General features: G+C 45.2%; 1 protein-coding gene across 10 annotated transcripts in view; it reads right to left on the reverse strand.

The window, feature by feature from the left end:
- Positions 1–17,796: 17,796 nt before the first annotated feature.
- Positions 17,797–23,149, reverse strand: part of ATP7B (ATPase copper transporting beta) — a 49,510-nt gene continuing 44,157 nt past the window's right edge. For 8 of the 10 annotated variants that reach the window (XM_009678584.2, XM_068929914.1, XM_068929913.1 and 5 more), the window contains 4 exons: positions 22,001–22,204; positions 21,771–21,888; positions 20,896–20,998; positions 17,797–19,989 (listed from right to left, as the gene is read on the reverse strand). In XM_009678584.2, coding sequence (XP_009676879.2) covers positions 19,728–19,989; positions 20,896–20,998; positions 21,771–21,888; positions 22,001–22,204 — 687 coding nt within the window. In that variant the 3' untranslated portion in view covers positions 17,797–19,727. The remainder of the gene's footprint in view (positions 19,990–20,895; positions 20,999–21,770; positions 21,889–22,000; positions 22,205–23,149) is intronic. The other 2 variants (XM_009678587.2, XM_068929918.1) reach the window with 2 other exon arrangements.

Consider the following 23,149-nt stretch of genomic DNA (forward strand, 5'->3'; position numbering starts at 1 on the left):
AAAACTAGGATGGAAGGATGTGCAGAAGCTGCAAAAGCCACCTGCTCCTCAGAAGCAGCTGCACCTGTAATGCGCTAGGCAAACGCTTGTCTAAGTTGTTTTATTTCATTTAATTTCCAGTGCTAGAGTTGCACAACCACCACCTCCTTTCTAGGGCTTTACAAGCCTCCTTGTTTTAATTTTTCTGTGGTGCCTAAGCTGAATCTCCGTAACTGCAGTTCTGACCTCTTTGACCTTGCAGTTTCACCTGCTGTCCTACCCACAGTAGACATGGAGAATAGTCCTTCCTTTCACCCCACTTTTATCCATCTGAAGCCTCTCCACCTAAGTATCCCTTGACTAACCAGCCCTAGCTCCTTCTCTCTTCCTTCGCTTTAGGCACCTGAAATGTCTCTGTCCTGCCTCCTGGCCCTCCCTCCGGAAGCCTGAAAACCTGGGACTTGGCGGTTTAAGCTGAGCGGAACCGAGGTAACCTGAGACTGGAATCAAACTTCTTGTGGTTGCTGTTCAAACACAGAAGCACAAAGAAAACAGCACAACAAGTGGTGTAACCTCACGGTAAACACAGGGATAAAACCCGAATGCTTGGAAACACGTTCAGTCCAAATAAGCATTATATATTGGCAGTGCAATTCATTTAATTACCCCTGTGTGCTCAGGAAGGTTTTGAAGACTTGGCAAATCCTGCACAGGGCGGATCTGATAAAAACATGCCTGGAGCAGAAGATTCCCTGCTTTATCCACATGGAAAGTCAGCCCTGGCCTCAGTCACAAGCCAAGCAGGATCATGATAAATTGAAAATTCATATTTCTAATACTCAAGAGTTTTTTCTTTCATAAGTTTCTGCTCAAGCGATTCTCAGCAGCCTGTTTTCTGCTCAGGCATGCAATCAAGGTGTAAGTTATGGACAGCAGGTTTGCACCTCTGGAGGTGCCGAGCATCCCAAGGGCAGCACCTCTAGCAGGCGGCTGGCCACGGCTTCCACGCAGAGCAGTGAAGAGGTTCAGTCACTGGTGCCAACTCAGCATAAAGATTTGAATGGGAGAAAAAAATAGTTCCTGAGCTCACCTGCACGTTTTTAAAGTAAGTGCAGCGTTGTCATCGAAAAGCATTTTTGACGCATCTGGGAGCAAACGTGGGAGAGGCAGAACATGAAAAATAGTAAAGATTATTATAAACCAACTGACGTGTCTGCATGTGTCATCAACTGGATTAAGAAGAGTGACAGAATAAAATTAAATTTACTCAGTACATATATGTGTAGATATATGTATAAAATCTCCAACTTTGCATGTCATTCATTAAATAGGCGGAATGTAGAAAAGCGGGGCGGCAGGCTTGTGACTCATGTGAAACTGGAGGTATGGAGAGCTTCCAGTAACAAATGTAAGTCCTGCTGCTCTGCTAGGAAGTATGGCTGAGTGGTTGAAAAGTCAATGTAGAGGGTACCATTGAAGTTGAAGGAGCAATTAGAGTACTGTTACTGACAATGTCAGATTGGGAAAAAATAAGCACACTTTCATCCTTGAGAATCTAAAGAGTTTACTTTGAGTTAAAGAAGAGAGCACCCACTAAAAAATTATGTTTTTAAACAGTCTTTCAACACTAATTTCTCTCTCTCTCTCTTTTTTAATTTTCTATTACTTATGTGACTGAATTGTTCCTGATCGTCAAAATTTGAGGGCTTTTTTCAATGTTTTAGTCCTGATCCAGTAAATATCCCTCAGTCTGCACTTGCAATCCCTCAGAGCACTTGAAGCGCTCCAAAGCCCCATCTAAATCCATATTTAAAGTTAAAATGGTGATTCTGCTGCGGCTGGATCACAGGTAGCGTGGGAAGCAGGGAGGGGAGCACTCAGTGGTGGGTGTGAGCACAAGCACTAGTGCTTTGACAAGGTGGACGAGAAAAGGCAATTCAAGACAGGCACCTGGGGTCTGCAGAAACTGTGGCGGCAGTGTAAATATTAGGAGTTCTTGAAACAAACCCAGATTATATTTTGGATCATCAGGTCTGCCATACATTATAAATGACGGAGAGCCACCGCCAAGCAAACAACCGATGGCCATCGGCTGCCAACTGCCCTCTTGCCGTTTGTGGTCTTTGACTGCAAGTGTCTGTGCGTGTGTGTGTGTGCAAGAAGGGGCATTGAGCCAGTGGGTGCGAGCAGAGCGAGCAAAATATTATGACCCTCCTCTATTCCTCCGACAGCCCTGTCTCTGGTATTAGCAGCTTTGCTTCTATTACTAACAGCAGGAGCCGTGAATCTAGTGATTTACCAAATCACAGCATTAATGCCATGGAAGCAGATGCCCTCAGCATGGGGCCGGGACAACATGCCTGTTATCACATCACCTTCATTCTCATCCCGGACCTCACCACAGTATGCCAAAAATTCATTAAGGGCGGTATTTCATTGGGCCAAATGAAAACACAACTATCCATCCTCTAAATTTTCAACCTGAGTTATAACATCATGTTTTTCTTATCCTACAGAACAGCTTTCTGAGCATTTTGGTGTGGGAGCTTTTCAAGTAGAATTACTGTTGTTGTTATTATTATTATTATTATTATTATTATTATTATTAATGTGAATGTCACATTTCCAGAGCTCTACTTAGATAGACTGAGAAGACTGAAATAGAAATTGGGTTGAAAAGCTGTAATTTGCCTGCTCACTCTGCTGGTAAATTTCCATTCATTTGGGGTTTTTTTCTGCCCCCCTGTTCCTAAGGCTCGACCGGTAAACCTGCAGCCCGGCTGCCTTAGCGCAGGCTGGAGGAAATAAGTAAGAACAAAAGTGAAGTCTCCCTGGAAGCACAGCGGGCGCCTCTTGTGTGAACATGCTCTGTCTGTGCTGGCTCACAAAACAAGCAGCTTTCTCTGCAGACTCCATAGAAACTTTAAGCTGCAGCCCAAACAGACAAAGTCACACTGAAGCGATTGTTGCCTCATACCTGTTACATATACGCTTAATTTTTGAAGTGATCTGCATTGGGTTTACATTGTACCAAGAGGCATGGCATTTTCCTCGTCTCGGCAGCACTCAGATTCGCATCTGTGCAGTTTACACCTCAGTTGTTTAATTTAAAAGACCAGCTCAAACAGTAGTCTAATGGAAAATCATTAATACTGAGAAATAATTGGAAGATGGAGAAGCGATTCGATGAGCCTGACCTTTCCAGCTGATCAGCAGAGGAGTGATATCTCCCCATGAGCAGACGCAATCAAGGGTTGATAGAGACAGAAGTGATTACCAGGATGGATATAGTGTGAAATATTCATCATTCACAAGCATACGTCGCCCCGAAAGGGAGCAAGACGAGGAGAGGGAATTTGTGTAAACTGATGTTCTTCCTAATGAAGGAGTAAATAACAAAGCCGCCAACAATCTCTCCAGAGGGAACCATCAGCCCTGCACCAACCCCTCCAAAACCATAACAGAGTACTTTGCACATGAAGTATATTGCCTTCTCGTTTGCAGATCTCAAAGCACGCGATGCCATTAGTTCATTTACCCCACAGCTCTCCGGAGAGCTGTGCAAAGGACGTTATTGCCATTTTAAAGGGGACAAGAAGAGCCATGAGGCTAAGCGAGGTCAAGGATGAAAAAGAAACAACGCAGCCCCCTTCCTTTCCAGCTTTCCGTGTCACCCATGAGATTAGCCTGTCAGTGGGACTTAAAAAAAAACCACTCCCAGATGATGTCTTTAAAAAACATAGTGACCACTGGGCATCCTAATCTATATCACTGATACACAGCAAATCTCCTTCAGTTCGTGGCATACGTGTCTCTATCGTTTTTCACTTTTGACCCACCCTGCTCACAATTGTTCATCAAATGGGAACTTAGAGCCAAGCAAAGCTTTCAGCATCACGGGCCAACACATTCCACCTCGTTATTCCTATGCTTAGAGCAGTAATTACCGCATATCCTTTTTTTCCATTGAAACATGCCAGTTTCTACCACTGACTCTAGATAAAGCTTTTTTACTACATTAAAGGGAATTTTCATCACCTGGAATTTTTCTCTTATAAATCCACGGGTGGTAGCTGACTGCAGTCCACACCAGAGTCATGATCCATGGCTTTTCCCTTAAGAGTCCCCAAGAGATCCCTGCTTTCCAGGACAGCCTTCCCTGGTCCAGTGTATAGCGTTAACTGTGGCTATATTAAAATGCATTTGAACAAACCCATGCTGGACTATTTTTTCATCATTATTTATCTTTCCCCTTACTTTTGCTCCATTCACAGATTTAACCAGTCATGGCTTTATTCGCACTTCCAAAACTCTTCCAAAACTTCCCAAAGTGTCACTGTGTGCAGGATGCTGGTGCCTCCACCAGGCACCCATCCCCTGTGCTTACCACTGTGTGGCGGCCCCAGTGGACTCGCCGGCAGATGGTAGAGGACAATATATCCCAGCAGCACCTTACTGCCCACTAGTGCAGTTCCCATGCAGCCTGACACACCTTGGAGCTACCCCAACGTCCACAGTTAGCCAGCCTTGCCTGGGAGTCACAGCATGGCTCCGGCTTGGTACAAACGGATGGAATGGACCTGCTGCAGGTTTTAATGCCAAAAGTGGGTCTTTTTGGTGACCTAGTATTTTTAGAACCCAACAACATCTCACAGAATAGCCTTTAAACTAGAAGTTAGAAGTTATCTTGCAGAAAGTCAAACACATCTGACTGAAGGACAGCAAGGGAGTCTACAATGTCTCTACATACATATCCAAGTATCCTGCTCCACTTGTATCTCCTTTCTCACTTACATTCATGACTGACCTGCTGTCACAAGCACTTTCTACTAAGCTGAACATCTGACATCCTCCAGTGGATTTATGCTCCAGCTCTTCTGTGTGGTAAGGACACAGATTATGCCAGTGTAACAGGCTGGAAACTGAGGCGCAGAGCGCAGGTCTGTGATACCAGGCGCGTGCTCTGGGAGCACACTAATGCTCTCCTGGAAGCCCAGGTGCACACCAGTGTCCTTCCCCAGGGCCCAGTTTACACAAGGAGGAAACAGAGATGCTATGAGAGATGCAGAGAGGTCTGGAGGTGCAGGGTATAGCATCACAATTGTACTGTAAACCTAACATCTCGATTAAGGTCCAGAGCTTTAGGGGTGGATATGCAGGCACAAATCTCATTAATGCCGCAGAGCGTTAGGGTCCTGCGTACCTCCAAGGGCCTGGCCTGGGGCAACTGGTGTGATGCTTGGCTGCAGCCACTGTGGAGGCCCCAGAAACAGCAGTAAGAACTGTGTTGTACGCAGCTGTACGCAGCTCCTAAACTCAAAACTGCCATTTCCAGTGTCTCCCTTTTGAACATTTGGTAACTTCTGACTTACGTATGTGCTTATGTTCTGTTTAATCTTACACCTAACATGTCTGCAGCTTGTTCACACGTTACATGCTCACAGTCTTACTGCCAGGAACAGGCCAACGTCTCTGTATGACAGTCAAAACAAGAAGAATACTATTTTTACCCAGTTCTGTTGATAATACACCTCAAATATCATGTGAAACCTGTGGGCTAGGTTTTCTAAAGACCAGCTAGGTCACCACATAGAGAGCTTTCCTCCTGCAGGCATCATCACCTTCACCCCTCTGATATGCATGCTGGCAGCAGGAGCAACAAAATTAACCCTCCGGCATCCTCCGAAAGCCTTTTAATTTCATCTCTGCCACTTCTCCTTGCTGGAGCAGCACAGCCTAGCTCAGCCCCAACCCTTCGCCCTCACAGCAGCAAAATTTGTCTACAGTCCGTGCCTGTACCTAGGATTTCCTGATGCATGGCAGCCTGCCTAGAGATTATCATATAATGTCCATTTAGGCGCTGTGAGAAAGACAGAAAAAGTCAAAGTCAGCCAGGCAAAAACGTTGGTTGGAAAGAGAGGATGTGGCTGGGAAAACCCAAACGGAAAGTAGTCACTGCCAAGACTTTCCTCATAACATGCCTATTTCCTACCAAGTAGCAAACAATGGCTTGACAGATACATGCAATGTTTAGTTGCTAAAAGGCTTTGTATTTCATGCAGAGATGCTGGACTGCTCAGTTTAAAGCAGGAATGTGAAATTATCAGTTCACAACCTCAAGCACAGAAATAATAACTGATGCAGTACATATTGACAATGGTGCATATTTTTAGACTGTCGTAGGCGTTTGCAGTCATTTTGAAGTGCCTTGATTATTTTTCATGCATTTTTCCAGTAGGAATGAAGATTACTTCCTGTGATGTGATAAAATGACCAAATGACTGTGTTTTCGTCTGAAATCAGGACAGATATTTTGTGGCAAGTGCAGTTCTGACGCTGTACAGCTATTTCATCTTCTTGTCTCTCTGAAGGGCCTTTGCCAAAACCCTTTCTTGTGAATCTGCCCATTTTGCCAGGCTCTCAAGCGCGGCTGTGCTCCTTGCTGGCTACAGAGAGATTTCAGGCATAGATGTTTAGATGGGGGCATGTTTTCTCCCTGCACTCCCTGAAGGAATCCTGTCCTTGTGACATATTAATAAATGCTTTAATTACTTTTAAAAAACCCTGAAAAGATAGAAGCAGGAAGAATGTTTCCATGTGCGGGCCTTCTGTCTAGGAGCTCCAGAGAGGAGAAGTCTCTGGGCCACTCTGATACCAAAAACAGAGACACATTGACAGACCATGGGACTGCCCCAGTCAAAGGTAGCCTCCTCCTCACATATATGAGTTAGTCTAGAGCAGTGGAGAAAATCAGGCTTTTCAAGGACTCTCTTCATCCTAGTCTAACATAGGTGTCCCAACGGGCTACATGAATCCTACACAGTTTCAAATAGCTACAACTTCCATATCGCAGGAAACATCTCCTAACCACTTCATAACTACTAACCAATTTGGTTTTAGCAGGTAGCAGGCTCTCAGTCACTATAAGGTCAATGTTGAGCAGTTTGGGCCATAACATTGCTTTTCCGCCAGATGCCAGCAGGGCTCAGCAGAGGCAGGTGCCATCCAACAGCTTTCTTGGGACTGGCATCAAGTTTGTAAGAATATACTTGGACTATAGCTCATCTCTAATCAAAATAGGGCTTGTTAGGAGCACAAGAGCAAGGGATAACTCTATTATAAACAAGACGATTCTCCTTTATGGAAAAGTGTTTCATGAGCTTCCGTTAAAACTCTGCTTTTCCCCCATCTCTAAATGAAATATTAAATTCCTCAATGTGAGTATCACGTGCTGTTGTTCTTTGATACCTATATGTATAGGTATATTCACATGTGTTCGTACGTATGTGTGAATGGGTGTCGCTGGGCATATATTCACACGCACAATGAGACTCAGACCTGCCTGAGGCCACATATACTATAGAATAAGCTTTTCGCTCAGAGGTCAACTCTAATGGTTCTAAAAGCCGCGTGAAATTTCTAGTGCCTTCTCCTGCAGCGCTTCTTGGGGCCTGAAGCTTGCTTCATTTGACAAGGGAATTCATGAGATATGAGGGGGAAAAAACAAACAGCCAGCTTTTTAGTAAAATCAACATGTTCTTAAAAACAATCATGCATGCCCTGGGTACCCATGCAAAGCTTGCTCTCCACACTGACCACTTGATGTTTATTCTGGCTGGTGCCTAATAAGCCCTGGCCTTTAGGAAAGTGATGTTTAAGGTTACTAGAGGAAGAGTTTGAGTCTCTACAGTGGTCTGTACAGAGCACCCTGGCACCACCAAGATGTAAATGTGCCTGTGCACAAGGTTACGGCACTGCATCTCACTAAATTGTAATTTGATGGGTCAGAGAGGCATGGTGGATCATTAAACTTGGACCTACATCCATAGTCTGTCGGTCCATCTCATCCGTGGCTATCATCGGCCAAACGGCTGTCAGGAGCATGATTCTGCTCACTTCTGTCAAGGAAGTTTTATTGATATGAGGGAAATGTGCCCTGCAATTTTTGGAAAGTGCTTGGACTATTCCCTTGAAAATAATATGTTGTGCCCATAGGAACACCTTCAAGACGTGTTTTATTTTTTCCCTTTGAGACTCATACTAGACTTTAAAATCAGTTAGCTGTGACTTAACAACTGGGAACGCAAAAGGCAGAGTCATGTAATTGCTCTCCTCGAACAATGTGTGTGTGCATAATGCCAAGGTATTCTGTGCATGAGGTGTTGCTAATATTTTTAGATGTCTATCCCTTTTTGGAGATAGATTCCTGGAAGAGGAGGGTGAGTGGTGGGGGCAGCAAGGCAGCTGGCACTGGGAGAGGGGTTGGGGTGGAAGGTGAGGAGGGCGGAAGGGGAGGGTGGGAAAGTCCTGGCTAGAGTGAGGGGAGCTCATGGGAGGGTGGCTCAGAGCAGTGACCTCTGCATTTGCAGCTCCTGGCCCGCATGGCACTGCTGGAGGATGTTGCCAGCCCTTTGCACTCTCCCTAGCTGTTGTGCAGCCCCATCTCCCCGCTCCTGAGGGGACCCTTGAACACTGCCACCTTGTTCGTGGGGATGGTGTGGGGATGGCGTGGGGATGGTCGCCCAAAGATCTGTCACCCATGAGATGCAGCCAGCAACAACCTGCCCGGTGGCTTCCTGGGGCTTCCGGGGCAGCCGGTGTGCAGCACGCTCCATTTCTCACAGCTCCATTGCTAGCCAAGCTTTATTAGCGCCTGAAGGTAGGACTTCTAGGTAAACCCATTTATTATTTTTATTGCTGCCTCAACAAAAGCATTCCCAGTATCAGGAGAGTTATATGGGCTCATATGGAAGAGACAGACTCTGGCATCAGTAAAATTTCTATCATTTGGATTATTATATGTTCTAAATAAACCCTTAGGTGTCATGGTTTCTGCTAGTTAACATCAGTCAAACTGCTCCCCTCACTCATCAATTAATGTTCATAATGAAAATCTACCTGGCCAGTTTGCCTCACCAGGCAAATTTACCATGTTTGTCATCATGGCATCTGAATATCCACTGCTATAATTGCATGCAAAGGAAGAGATTGTCCATGGTATGATTTTTTTTTCTCATCCCCCTGAGATAGCCAGAAGAAAACAGCAGTGAGAAATAAAATCTTGCTGCTCTTAAACATGTCAGCCACAGCCACCAAGGAACTAAAGAAACAAACTTTTCTTATTAAACTGTAAATCACAGGTGCCATATTTAAAGGATTATGTTGGACTATTTACGTTTTACTACATTAGATCAGCATTATCTTTTTTCTTTTTTTAAAGACTAACAAAAGAACTGGACTCCAACTGCTTTTATGAGTTTAAATCTTTGGGACGTGAAGAGCCAGCCCAACCAGTCCCAGCTACATGTGTTTCTGTGTCATGGCAGACCTGCAAAGGCGGGTCCCTTTCCTATCCCAAAAAGTTTGCAGGAAGCCAGGCTGGAAGTTGCTTACACATCATGACAAATATTTGTAGCTGTTGCAATTGTTATAGAGCTCTCAGTTATTTTGTGAGGGGAGAAGGCAAGTACTTAAAAGTACTTAAAAGTACTTATTATGTGGGAAAGTCCAGATGACAAAACACTACATTAGCAATAACGCTGCACCAGTTATAACATAGCTGTCCCATAATACAGCTAAAAATACAGTGTAGCTGGGATCTTACTGTGTTTTGCGTGTTTTCCCAAATATCTGAGAATAATAGCTTTTGGACACAGTTAAGCAAAAGGTTTAACAAGGCTTAGGCACAGCCCTAAAACAATACTATTTTTTACCATTATTACTTTCATTTTTAAATAGGCCTTTCAAAGTATTTCAGGAATACATAGTGTCTTCGGTGCATGCACTAGCTGCTTTAGAAGGATGCCCTCAAGGCCTCAGGCAGGTGTCTTTGGGTCTGGCCATGCCTCCCAGAGATGTTCCTGCCCCAGGGTTGTGCCAATGGGAAAGCAGAGGTGGCACCTCTGGACACACATCGAGGTCAGCCTTGATGACCCCGCAGTGAAAGGCTCTGGTGACACCACAGACTGGATCTCGGCAGGCCGTGGAAGGAGCTCGGACACCCGGTGTGCTGGTAGATACCTATGTGTTGGGTAGATACCTACTTATGGGTATTGAACTCAGCCTGACCCTAGAATGGGTTTGCCATTTCAGTCAACGTATTGCACCTAGGTAGCAACTCTGCTTTTCAGAAGTAGTCACCGAACCTGGGGAAAACATTTCTGCTAGAAGACGGAGGCCTCTGAGCATGCCAGAGAGAGCAGAGACAACTGCATCCATATGTCTGAATTGCCTCTGCAAGGGTGAATCGAATTGCTCCCACCAGCATAGGTTCTTAACACACTACTCTTTCTTTATTAAAAGCCTCTTAGTTAAAAAAGTGACTTGGAAAAAGGCAGGTAAATGTTGGTTGACTTTCATTACCTATTTCCAATTTTCAGCTTTTACAAGCAGGAGCAAGCAGTACATTCCCAACCAGTGACAGGAATGGCCCTGGGAAATTTGTTCCCAACACGATGCCACATGATGCTTGGCACAGGCCAGGCAATGAGGCCAACAGCACGTAAGGAAGCAGAAACTGAACTTGCACATGGGCTTTGGTGGCAGAAATGCATTCCTCGGCTGTCTGGGGCCATGGGAAGCACGCCGGTTCCCTGCTGTTTCTGTAGTAAAGCCAATCTTTTTTTCAGTAGGAAAGCCATCTACCAGCTCTCTGGTAATTGCTTTTGTGCTAAATTCAGTTGGGGCTGAATAACACTAATAAGGATAATTTTTATGCCATTAATTATTTTCAAAATGAATTGGAATTTGGCCAGGTGCTAATGAAGACAGAGGGAAATGGGAGCTGGGCCATGCATGAAGCAATGAAAAAGCTTTTCCAGCAGTTTAAAAGCCATACCATTTTCTTTATAAAACCAGATGGATACATCTTTCTGCAGCTCTTTGCAGTCACATTTCACACATGAGCTCTCTGTTACTTCTCCAAATCCTGCACTAGTATTTTAAAAGAGAAACTAGTAACTAAGACAAAAGATTGGCATAAGGTAGAAACGTCTGAGCCAGAACCTGAAAATGATAACAGAGTGAATGAGAAATAACCCGCTTAGTGTGAAGTAACTTGCTTAGTGTGGAAAACAGGGCAGGGGAGAAAGGTGAGATGGAAAGAAACCCAGGCATGAGGGACTGCCTAATTTTTTTGAGGAAGCAGGTGAACGAAGAGCTGTAGGGGCACAGTGGCTTGCAGGGCTGTAAGTTGTTATGCTGTTATCACCGGTCCTGGGTTCAGTGAATAAGAGGGTCTACCGTTCTTGATGCTACACCCCTCCCCGAGAGCAGTGACGAACCAGACGCTACACCCCTCCCCGAGAGCAGTGACGAACCATGGCAGGAACGGTGGTGGAACGGAGAGTGCAGTGTGCGGTACGTGAAATCCCCGGGCCGACACACTGCTAGTGACTGTAATGATCTGCAGCCTGTAATTTTGAGATGAGACCATAAAGACCATTGATTCTATTTTTTTTTTTCCTCCAATGTTTTCAGGCCTCTTTTGGAGTAACAGCCAAGGTATGGCTCATCCAGCACAAGGGTGATAATTATCTGGCAGGCTGTGCTCTTGGGCTTTCATTGTATAGAAATACACCCACCTAATCTTTATGATCCAAATGACTTTATGTACTTTCTGTTAAGCAGGAATAACATCTTCCCTTAAATCTTCCCATTCATATGCAAATAAACAACATGGAGGTCTTGCCACTGGCTGCTTCCTCATTTCAAAAAAGCTCAGTCATCCTGTTTTTCCAACCCATGCAGCCTCTATTAAAAACACATTATTTTAAAATAAGTTATGTGGAATTGCTGAGTTTCAGGTAAAAAGAGGGTAAGGCAGGCAAACTAGCTGTGGGCAAATAGCTGAGAACCATAAAGATCAGAAAAGGGCCATGTATAATCACCTCAATTAAAAAAACATTTTTACAGTCACGGCTAAGTTATCGGGAAATAACAAGTTGCCTTCACTCCCCTTGATTGTGGGTTGCTGTTAGCCAGAATGAAATAATTAAAATTATTCATATTGGACAGTTTAAGTCCCTTTTCCATTCCCCGGCCACCTCTCTGCCTGGGATTTCCAGGTGTGAAATACATGCAGAGATGCCATGCATGAGCGTGCAAGGCTTGATTTGGTGAGCACGCATGGGATTTGCTGCACAGGCCCTGCACAGCAGGGTGAAGCTGCCCATGGGGAAAACGTGCTAGCGCTTTCTCGCTATTACTTTGGTGCTGCCCTGTTTGCAAGCGACTGTGTCAAGAGGCTGCCTGCACAGAAGAGCTAGCCGGAATAACGAGAGCAGGCCATCTGACACGGCTCGCCGTTCCTGCCTCCGCTTTGCTGGTTCTCCGGTGCTGAAAGGGTTTTTTGCCTGCAGCAGCTAGTGTCCGCGTTGCAAAAACGCTGTGGGCGTTCACAGCGCCAGGGGCGCGCGGGCACAGCACGGCAAAGGAAACGGGGAAAGTGGCGAAACTGATGTACCTGCAGTCGTTCCCGTTGCTTCGACGGCCGTTTCTAGCACGTGCTTTTTTTTAATCAACGCGGAAGCAAGTGGAAGAGCAGCGTTCACGGGCGGCACTGCAGTGAGCGCAGCGGGGTGACTGTAACACGCAGCTGATACATACGCTTTGGCCAAACTTTTAAGTCAGCTCACTTCCTCGCTCTTCAGGTTTCCTACCACAGGGCTTTCCAAGGTGTCTCTTTCATGACTTATTCGTACAAGGTGCTAAAACATAATGGCAGGATTGGTGGTGAGGATGGGGCCGGGGAAGCAGCTGTAGGAGGAGACAACTGCGTGTACCTGAAGCAGAGACGAAACGACTCGCCTGCTGGTGGCTCCTCTCGTTTGTTCACTTGCTTTTACCAAGTCAATTCAGCTCCTTTAAATTCAATTCTTTTAATTAATTTTTTTGTTTTCCAAACTAGCCAAGCAATTTGGAGGACGAGCCCAGGGGGCGGCGAGGGGGCAGGCTGGGATGCACAAGGTCCCACAGGGGCCAGGTCGCACCGTCTCTGCGTCTCCCTTCGGCCCGTGTGAAATGCCGCCAACGCTTCCCTCTTGGAAGTGACCTGACTTTTTATTGCCTTTAAAGCGCTCTTATCTTATATTATCTTATCTCATATCAGGGTTTGCATTTTATAAATGAGCAGAGAATTAAATAGCAACGGCAATGATGGGCCGCGCGCAGGCAGCTCCCCCTCTTTCCCTGGCGGGCAGCCTGGTGTGGAGATGCATCATGTCGGGGGTGGTTAGTGCTGCCCCTTTGCGCACCCCTGTGCACCCCCCTGCTCACGCCGGTGCACCCTGCGCACCCCTGTGCTCTCCAGCACCCCCGTGCACCCCAGCACCCTGTGCAGGCCTGCGCACGCGGTGGGCGCGGGCTGAAACCCCAGCAGTGCGCTGCAAACAGCCTGCCCCGGCCCGTGGCTGATGCAGCACCCGCTGCACCGCCTGCGGGGAACGGGAAGAAATCTGGCAAACTGCCCGCCTGAGGGCACGGGGACACGCACGCACCCTCCGTCTCCGTCCAGTTCTCCAGTTTCCTCTCTTCCACTTAAGCAGGCAGAGTTGTTGCTATTGCCATTAAGAGGCGGGTAACGGCTTCTGCAGCTAAAGGGAATCGATGTGCCGACTCTCGCTGCGAAGGGCTCCTGCGAAAGCTGCCCTGCGCTGGCAGACTTCTGCCTGCTCCCGGGCTGCGGCTCCGAGCTGCGAGGCAGAAACCTGCAGTTTGCATTAGGCAGAGCCCGGCATCCCTCCGAAGAGCGGCAGCTTTTCTGCCTGCCCAGCAAAACTCCTGCAAAAGGTGGCCGGCTACGCCTCCGTGCCTGCTCCCCGCAGAAGCACAGCGGAAACCACCGCAGGTCCAGGACACGCGGCCGGCGAGCGAGCGGGGGCTGCTCAGCGCTGCAGCAGGCGGCTGGGAAGGAAAAGGGGGCGAGGGAGCTGCAAGGGCACGCGGTGCGGCACGGCACAGGCTCGGCTGGTTTGCTCGTGGGATGCGGGAGAAGACCCTTTCCAGCCAGCGAGATTTGGAGAGGACTATAAAAGAGGACTACAAAAACCCTTGGCGGAGGAGGCAGCAGAGGCCGGCGAGCGCAGGCAGCTCCCCCCAACGCTTCCCGGGCAAGCGCAAACTACCCGCAGCCTCGCCGCCCTCTGCTCGCCCCCAGGACGACGACCTGCTGAACAAGCTCCGTTTTCTCGAAGCGAAACAATCCAACAACAGATTCGGGGCCGTTTACTTGTGGCCCGCATCTATTGGCAGCGCTAGATGGTTTTTTTTTTGATCCGTCTGCCATACAGAGCAGATAAAATCCCCGACACAAGTGGCAACTCTGCAGCGTGGCTCTGACTTAATCACAGTAATTACATGGTCTGCGCGCGCTCTTACAAATCAGCGACCGTAGCTATTTAATGAGCCGTTTCCCGCTTGGCAGGTTGCTCCCAGCCGCTCAGATTTGCGCTGAGCAGCACCAGATTTGCACTCCCCAGCACCGAGCGGCACCCGCTGCCTCCGGCCCCCTGACACCCCGCGAGGCAAGAGCCCGCTGTTACGCAGCGGAGCCCGCTCCAAAAAGCAAAAACTCAAGTTGCAAGGATGGAAGTAATAACAGAGAACGACAGCGCTGCTGCTTTCCACCACGCTTGCGGTCTGCCGCTTGCCAACAGCGCTGGCGTGTCCTGAACCGGCCCCAGCGTTGAAATGAGACGGCAGTTGAAAAAAGATCGGTCGGGCGATCTTCTTTCAACGCCAGTCTATTTGATTATTTTGAAGAAATTGGTAGGGATTTTGGACAGCTTCATACGTGTTTAGAGGCCTCAAATATACAAATTTACACCTAGAATTTTTTGATATCCACCCTGAGAGGCCCCTGTAGCGCAGGGAAGCAACGAAGATCAGACACATGCTCGTGACTTCAGGAGGACTCACACCTGTGCTTAGGTGCTCTCCTGAACAGAAGCACATCCTGAGGTCTTAAGGTGGGTCCGTAGCGTGGCTTCCCCCAGACTAAGAGTCTCCGTAAAACGAAAAAGAAAAGTTTTGTACCCTCATCTACCTGGAAGGTTTGAAAACTCGCATCTAAACGTGCAGATTTGTCCTAGGCGCGTAGTGCACAGGCACGACCTTCAGCCTTGCTACAGCAGTGCTCTGCTTTTCGAATCCCAGCTTCTCCGACTAAAAGAAAAGCTAACAGTAATTCCAGCGGACAGCACAGGCAGAGCTCAGGAAGCACTTAGCTGCCGCATAGTACAAACAAGGCACCACTTCAGAGCCCAAGGCAAATAAACACCTGCCCGAAATCTTCTGCTCCAGGATTACATGTTGTCAACACAACCCAAAATTTTAGCCACGCTGTATTATTTATTTGACTTAAACCGTCCCTTTGCACTTTTTGCCTCCCCGCCGTTCAGCATCACACGTTTGGATTTTCACACGGTTCCACACGAAGGGGATCGTCTCGCCGGGGCTGGGCCGGCGGGGCGCGTGCTGGGCCAGCAGTGACACCCCGCGGTCCGCGCGCAGCCGGGCAGCACGGCCCCCCGGCCAGCGCTGCCCCCCGCCGCCGCCGCCGGCCTGCCCCAGCCAGCTTTGCCCCTCGCCGCCTCTCCTGTGGTTGCAGCTCGCAAGGGGTTTCGCGCTGAACGCCGAGTCCGCTGCTGTTGGGCTTTTGGGCTTACTCGGTAGAGGAAATAATTAAATCCGACAGTTCGGTCTTATCCGATTGAACATCCCTTGTTGCACCGTCGTATAATTTCGCCACCTACTCGCTTGTTCTCTTCGCACGAGCGCCTTCGGCGGAAACGCGCGCCTTGTGAGAACAGGTAGTCGTAGAGAAGCTGTAATCGGCTCGGGTAGAAATCAGCCTGAGTTCGTTTGCTTGGAAACAGGGGGAGGGGAGGAAGACATTAAACAGATGGACTAATTTATTCCCTGTAAATTTAAGGTACCAAAAAAAACTATGGCAAAGCTATAGCATGAGAAGTATGACAGTGAAGCATGATCTACTGCACTAAAAATAACATGAAAACAAAAGATCTTATTCATCAGATGATTTCTGTGTTCCTTTAAAAAATAAAAAGACTCACTCACATTTCCCAGAGCAAAATAACTAGACAGCACTATAAATTCAAAGCAAGTGATGTGACTCTGCCACATGTCCGGGACGATCCCCTGTGTATCATCAGCTACATTAACACTTAGGCTCAGACTGGCAGTAACTGCTGCACAATTGTGTAAAAGGTGGCACCATTACCATCACTGTTTAAAAGGAAAAAAATTAAGGTAGGTGCCCTACCAAGGTCGGGAGGGCGGAAAAAAGAAGGGAAAAAAAGAAAGAGGCATAAGCATCTAGGTCCAGATGCCAGTCCTGGCTCTGAGCAGGCGCCAGCCTCTCACCAGACATCAGCTTAAAGTTTGTCCCTGTCCTTACTCAGCATTTTGGTTAGAGTTGCAGAGTCCTTCCTTTCAGACACCTTCATCCAAGCCTCTTATCGGATCCAGCTTAGGCAGGGGAGCACGAGCTCCAGGCCAGTGCCCCACTCTGCGAGGGGCTCTGCCACTGAAGACAAGAAAAGCTCATCGCTTATGTTATGCAGAAATGCAAATACTGTCCTCCATCTCCTACACCCCTCCAATGAATCGGTGGTGCAGGTTTAACAAGAATATATGATCACAGGTGTCAGTATTAGGGCTTAAATTTGTTATTTCTTGACTACGTTTAGCTATTCTAACTTCCTTATAGACATTTACGCATCTTCTGCAAGTTTCGCAGGAGTTTACAGTTTGAGTCAGTGTGCGAATATAGTTAGGAAATGTTAACCTATTTTCCAGATTATTTGAAGTTATTGAATAAAACTCAAAGCTAGCCTTTCTTCCAGGCCTCTGTCACCTTTTGCAAACGGAATAATGGGATCAGTTCAGAGTCCTCCGTTAAGTCTCGTGGCTGTTTTCAGAACTGTCTCTGACTTTTCCTAGCAAGTATGGCATACAAAACTAGACCTGCTCCTTCAGCTGAGGCCTCACCAGAGCTGAATAGAAAGAGAGAATTATTTTGTATCTCATATAGATGATACAGTCTTTATACACTTCAGTGTATCTGTCCATTTTGCTGCCTCGCAGTAGTAGAAGGGGTCACAAGCTGAACGTGAGCCAACTACCTGACCTTTCTTTTTCTGCCAAACTGACCTTTAGTACTTCTCTTTCCAATTTGCAAAGTTTGTCAATTCTGTCCAATCTGTCAAGATGATTTTGAATCCTAATTCCCCCCTTCGGTATGCTTGCAACCACACCGACCTCAACATACAACAAAACACTTTCTCTCTTTTTCTCCCCTGCTTTTCTGGCCTGAACTAGATCACAGGGCAGTCATATGAATCATCCACAAAATATTTCTTATCCCATATATGCTGCAATTTTATTATATGTATTATGATCTTTGTCTTCTTCTATTTTCCATACTTCTTGCATTAACAAACAGAAACTTAACTGACAAGCAGACTGAGCAGATTGGTGCGACGTTTCGAAAAGTGGGGAACACGTCAACTCTACAACGACGTCAGTCTTAGTTCAGTCGGAATCGACCACAAAACTTCTTGCAACTTCAAACAGCACTGAGACTTGCTCTGTTACATTCATTTGCTGAATTTCTTGTTTTTATTTTTGTCAGGGGAAGCATGTTGAGTCAAGGACTTCTGAAGGCCATGTCATATAAACCAGATTGCTCATTGGCAATGACATTTTGCATATGAATTCTACAATCCAACAATTACTGCTAAAATTTTTTTTTTGCTCTCTCTCCCCAAAAGAAGCAAACACAAGACACAAAGGAGGTATTTTTTAAAAAACATAATAGTTTTATGTAAGCACCCATAAGAAAACATACAAAAAAGTGAAACAGTAGACCATCTTCTCTGTGGAGCCATATCTAGGCACCTAAGGCATGTTTTAAAAGTCCATGCGCTTTGAAAGTAATCGCTACACACACAAAAAGGTTCTACAGCTTTAAAATTGAATTGTAATTATATTTAAGCCAATGCTGTGGATGTTTTCTAAGGAAAGCTCAAATATAATATTAAGAGGAAGAGAGAATAGTAAGACCTGCCTAATGCTTTAAGCACAACTCTTTTCCTTTCTAACTTGCTGTTCATTTTTACATTAGGAGGAGCAAGATTTGAACTCCTGTTGGAAACAGTTTTAGATTTAAGTCTGTGGAATTAAGTGGCTGTTTCACCTTGCTCAGTGCACTAATGTCAACTTCCAGATCAGACTATAAAACTCTGGTTTGGTGACTTCTGAGCCCCTCAGCTCAGCAGCACTTCACCCCAGGACCAGATTCAGGGCGCTGAAGCGGTGATCTCTACAGTCCAGACTCTAAAGATAAGCGTTAAGGGATGAATTCGACATTCAGGAAGATAAAATTATGGAAAGCTTTAGTAAAGACATTAAAGTGAGAAAAAGAGTTGCCTATCCCCTTGCTTTCTCATTAAATTAGAATAAAGAGGGAAATTAAAATCAATTAAAGACATTAATACCCACTTGTATTAAAATTCAAGTTACCACAAATCTTCTTACTTCACGTCCTTAGTTCAAGCCTTAGTTCAAGCTCTATCATCAGAAAGAATTATTCACACCATAACAAATAGAAGCCCTACCCTTTCAAGCCATTTTTTCACCATTCCCATTTAACCTTTTGGTTCCATTTTAAGCAATAAGCAAGTTGGGGTTAACTTATACAATAAACTTACTTCAACTAGCCATGCTGAAGTCACATCAGCACTAGGCTTAGTTCTGTTCTTGGGTGCATCATAGTAAGTACTATCATCATTTCCACTAGCATAAATACTTCACTCTGCTAAAGCGAAGAAACTGTCCCTTTATCAGGAACTTCAAGGGATTCTGCAAGGCATCCAGAGAAAAATCATAGCCAACTTGAACAAGTAATAGCTCTGCCCTTTAGAGATTTCAGCAGGAACTGAAAAGTTCCTAGTGACTTAAAGGATCTTATCCCAAACAGGAATATCTGTAAACATAATAAGTCAAAGAAAAAATCTTGTGGGAAGACAGAAAAAAAAGAAAAAAAAAAACGAGGAGAGCAATGGGAATCACAAAACAAGTTCAGCAATGGAAATGTGCATCAGAAGAACGTGATAGTTGAAAGCAAGTGAAAATCTGCGGAAGAGAACTTTCAGAAAGTTATAGTCAGTTAAACGTTGAAACATTTTTGGTCCAAGAAGATGCACACAAATCCTAAATATAAAGTGCTCCCAAGTGCTCCGACAATGACGTGCCTAGTTAGTATTCTGTGTAAAAATACAGCTTCCAGCCATAGAGCTCCTTATGCCATGGATGTTTTCACTTTGACACAGAAATCACCATTTGGCAGATCTGAAAATACTCTTGCTATATGTGCTCTTGAAAGAATAGATAGTAAGCAAGAAAAGAACGAAATTTGGTGCTCAGCAAACAGTCCAATATAGAGAAATTCTATTAGACTCTGACAGTTAGAATTTTACATTATTTTGCTATTTTCTGTGTGCAAAGGAGCCAGTTCATTTTAGAGCCTCAGATCCTGTCAAAGACTAGAAGTAACCAGTGACCTGAAAAACCACAATCCATTCAACCCAACATTGAACTGAGTAGCAATTGTTGTGCGAGTTGAAAGAATGACTTCTCCTACAGCTTGAAATTCTTGATGGCATAACTCAGTCCTTCCTGTCACTGACGGGTAAGAATGGTTTCTGTTCTGCTAAGAATACAATGCTTCAGATGTACTGTTCTTCATCTTCATTCATGAGTAATGACCATTTGTCACCTTCCTCCTCTACAAAATCGTTATGTCTTGGCAGCTTGTCTGAAGTCAAGGAAGAGAGAGACACTTGACTAATCTGATCCCAAGGAGCCGTTCTGGATGAATCCCTCCTCCTATCATCCATTCCAATATGAACACTGATTTGGGAAGGAGTAAGTGGCTTCATGCGGCCTTGAGCTTGTGCTTCATAACTTTCTGCATCTGGCTTCTTGTAACTAAGAAGAGAAGGAGGGAAGTTTAGTATCACAAGGTCAATTTACAGAAGCAACTTCAGCATTAGAACATATCAGACACTTTTGATAATCTACGTGGTAGCTGCACTTTAGAAGCAATGTTTAATGGCTAAGAGTACTGGTCATACAGCATTAAGGCATTTGAATGGGAAAAGAGAGATTCTCAAGACAAGGTGCTTTAAGAAAAATTATGAGCTTGCTGAATTATCAAAGGGTTCATAGTAGGCAGTTCCAGCAATTGCAGAGGAATGGATTTGATGACCTAAGAGACATTTCCTAATTTGATATGTTCCAGGTCAAAAAAAAGCCCAGCAATAGCAAGTATGTATGGTCTTCTTCACACACATTATTGTGTTCTTTGGAACTAAACTTCTATCTATTTGAAGTGAAGCTTCTAGAAAGATAATTATCCCACAGAGCATATTATAATATGGTTTCCTTGAAGCCAAATGTTCTGGATGATTTGCCAATTATGTGACCATAAAGATGCCCAGCACTAAACACATCAGCTTAAGACTGAAAAAAGTGGAGAATAAAATAAACCCTAATGGAAATGTCTCATCTTTCGCATAGCTATGAAGAGATTTCTTTTTCGGGGGGGAGAAAAAGCCTTGTAGCGGTAGGGCTGATCCTGCAAACACACATAAGCACATATGTAGTTTTTATTCAAGTTAATGGTCTCATTGAGCATTTGAAGGAACAGAATCATGATGCTTTCAAAGATTTCTTTTTTCTTCTAAGCCAAGGATTAGACAAAGCAACCCCAAGCTAAAAGACTATCAGGCACTTTTGGGCATACAAAGCTCAAAGTGCCGTCTCTACCATCTCTGCTGTCCCATCAGCTGTACTGTCTATGGTTCTCCAATTGCTTAGTGTAAGATAACTTGCCATTTCAGCTGCAGGGAAGATAGCACTACAGACACTGAAGAAGCTGCCATTGCAGCTGACCCCATCCAAGGCTGAAGCACAAGGCCAACAGGCATGAACACACCTAGCAGAAAAGAACATGGACACATCATCAGCTGGTGCAGCCCATCCCAATGCAGGCACTTCTGTTCCTGTATAATTACAGAACAGATTGGTAGTCCTAAAGAGTGACTTGCTGAGACTCCATAAACACACATAGGTCAACATATATTTACTTATTTTTAAACATGTCTCTTCAGGTGCAAGGGATGATCCTTGCACAGACTCAGCTATATAAGACTGTAACCACAAGGTAAGACTGATTGTCTCTTCCAGCTATTCTGCACGTATGAAACAGAGCAAAAGCAACAGAAGGACAGGGTAATGGTCCAGACAAAGTACGGTAAAATTACTGATAAAGGAGAAGAGGATTACTTGAAGTAGATTTTAAGGAGAAATCTGGAGCCTGAGAAGATGTCTGACAGAAGCACAGAGAACGCAAGCAGCATGAGAGAAAGTGTGTGACTGAATAAAAGAGAGAGCACCCAGAATTGGGATGAGATCTCTGATTAGAGCTCGTTTTGAATATACAAAACTAATTTCCAAGTACTGCTATGTGAAATAATACCCTGGGTTTCATTTTAACATATAGGAATTTATTCCTAAGAGGTTAAAATTTGGGGAAGAAAAATTTCTTCTACCAGCATGAAAAAAAAATCAATATTTTTTTTCTCCTTTTGCCAAGCTCTAAAGGCTCCACAAACTTCCCTTCAGGTGCTTGAGAAAGAAATCCTGTAAGAGGCATCACAGAGCTCAACTGTGCTGCTGTCTTCCACTGAGCTCTGGCAGTCACCTACCTGCTGCTATGGGTATTCCAAGCAGATTATAAATTAAGGCAAGAATCAGATTTATGCGTATTCTTCGTACTGTTCTCTTTGATAAGTGAATACTGGCAACTACATCCAGTAAGTCATTCTGTAAGACAGAAGAGCAGTGAAAAGGTTTTCCACATACAGTCCTCAGAATAGCAAACTAAAAAGAGGAGCATCAATGACAAAAGGGGACAGGTCAAAATTGCAGTGCTCACTCGGATAAGAACAACATCTGCTGCTTCAATGGCAACATCAGTGCCTGTTCCAATTGCAATTCCAATGTCAGCCCTGGCTAGCGCAGGGGAATCATTGACTCCATCACCAACCATCGCAACCTTCTTCCTCTCATTTTGGAGTTCCTGGACCTTTGCAACCTTGTGAGAAGGAAGGACCTCAGCAAAGACTTTTTTGATCCCAACCTACATATAAAGAAAGAAACACACCCTCGTTGGTGATACACTTTCATGTTGAATGGAAGAGCCATCTGCTCTTCTGCGTAAAGCAGAAACAAAGGAAGATCACCCAAACTAAACTATGCCGGAGGCAGCATTTGCAAGCTGCACAGGAAACTGAAGAGCCACAAGCCGCTTTCATAAGAAGGGGACAGATTACAGCCACCTTCATCTTCGCTACAGAAACACTGGCAAACTATGCTCTTCCCTTAGTCTCATGCCCCACAGAGCATCTGAGGCCCTACTGCCTGCGCAAGATATACAAGTTTTGACGGCTAAAAGAGCCAGTTTTCAAAACAATCGTGCTAGTTGATGCATATGCACCAATAAAGCTTTCAGTAAAATGCAACACAGGAGCTATATATGATCAGGCATCAACACTAGAGGAAACACTAATTACATGAAAGTCTCAGGGAAACTCTGAAAATAAAGCAGATGGTTAGCGAAACGCTTTTACCCATCCTCATCTCAAATTATACAGAGTTGCTACGAATGGCTCTAGTGCTGCAGCTGAAAAAGGGGTGGGTATACTAAAGAGGGCTGGGACCATGCCCCCTGGTTTGGCTGGATCGCCAGATGAAGATTAGCTTGGAACCTTCTACTATGCTAGGTAGAGGCTCTCTTTTAAAATTTCAAAAAGAAACATTTTTAAAAGCTTTTAGCCCTCAAATTTTTTTCCATTGGGAAAAAAGTCAGTCCCAAAAATTCAATGGAAGCACAGGCTGGCATGTACTAAGCTTGTTTGAAAACGTCACCTGATGTGCCCGTAACAATAAATCAGAGCAAGTTTCTGAACGATTCCTTAAGAAAGAAAGGTGCGGTGGGAAAGCACTCTAACCACAACTGAACACAAAGGCAAAAGAGTGAATCAGAATGTGAGAAGGATTAAAGCACCACACTGAGAAATAAAAC

This window comes from Struthio camelus, chromosome 1 (assembly GCF_040807025.1).
Source record: "Struthio camelus isolate bStrCam1 chromosome 1, bStrCam1.hap1, whole genome shotgun sequence".
Lineage (NCBI taxonomy): Eukaryota > Metazoa > Chordata > Aves > Struthioniformes > Struthionidae > Struthio > Struthio camelus.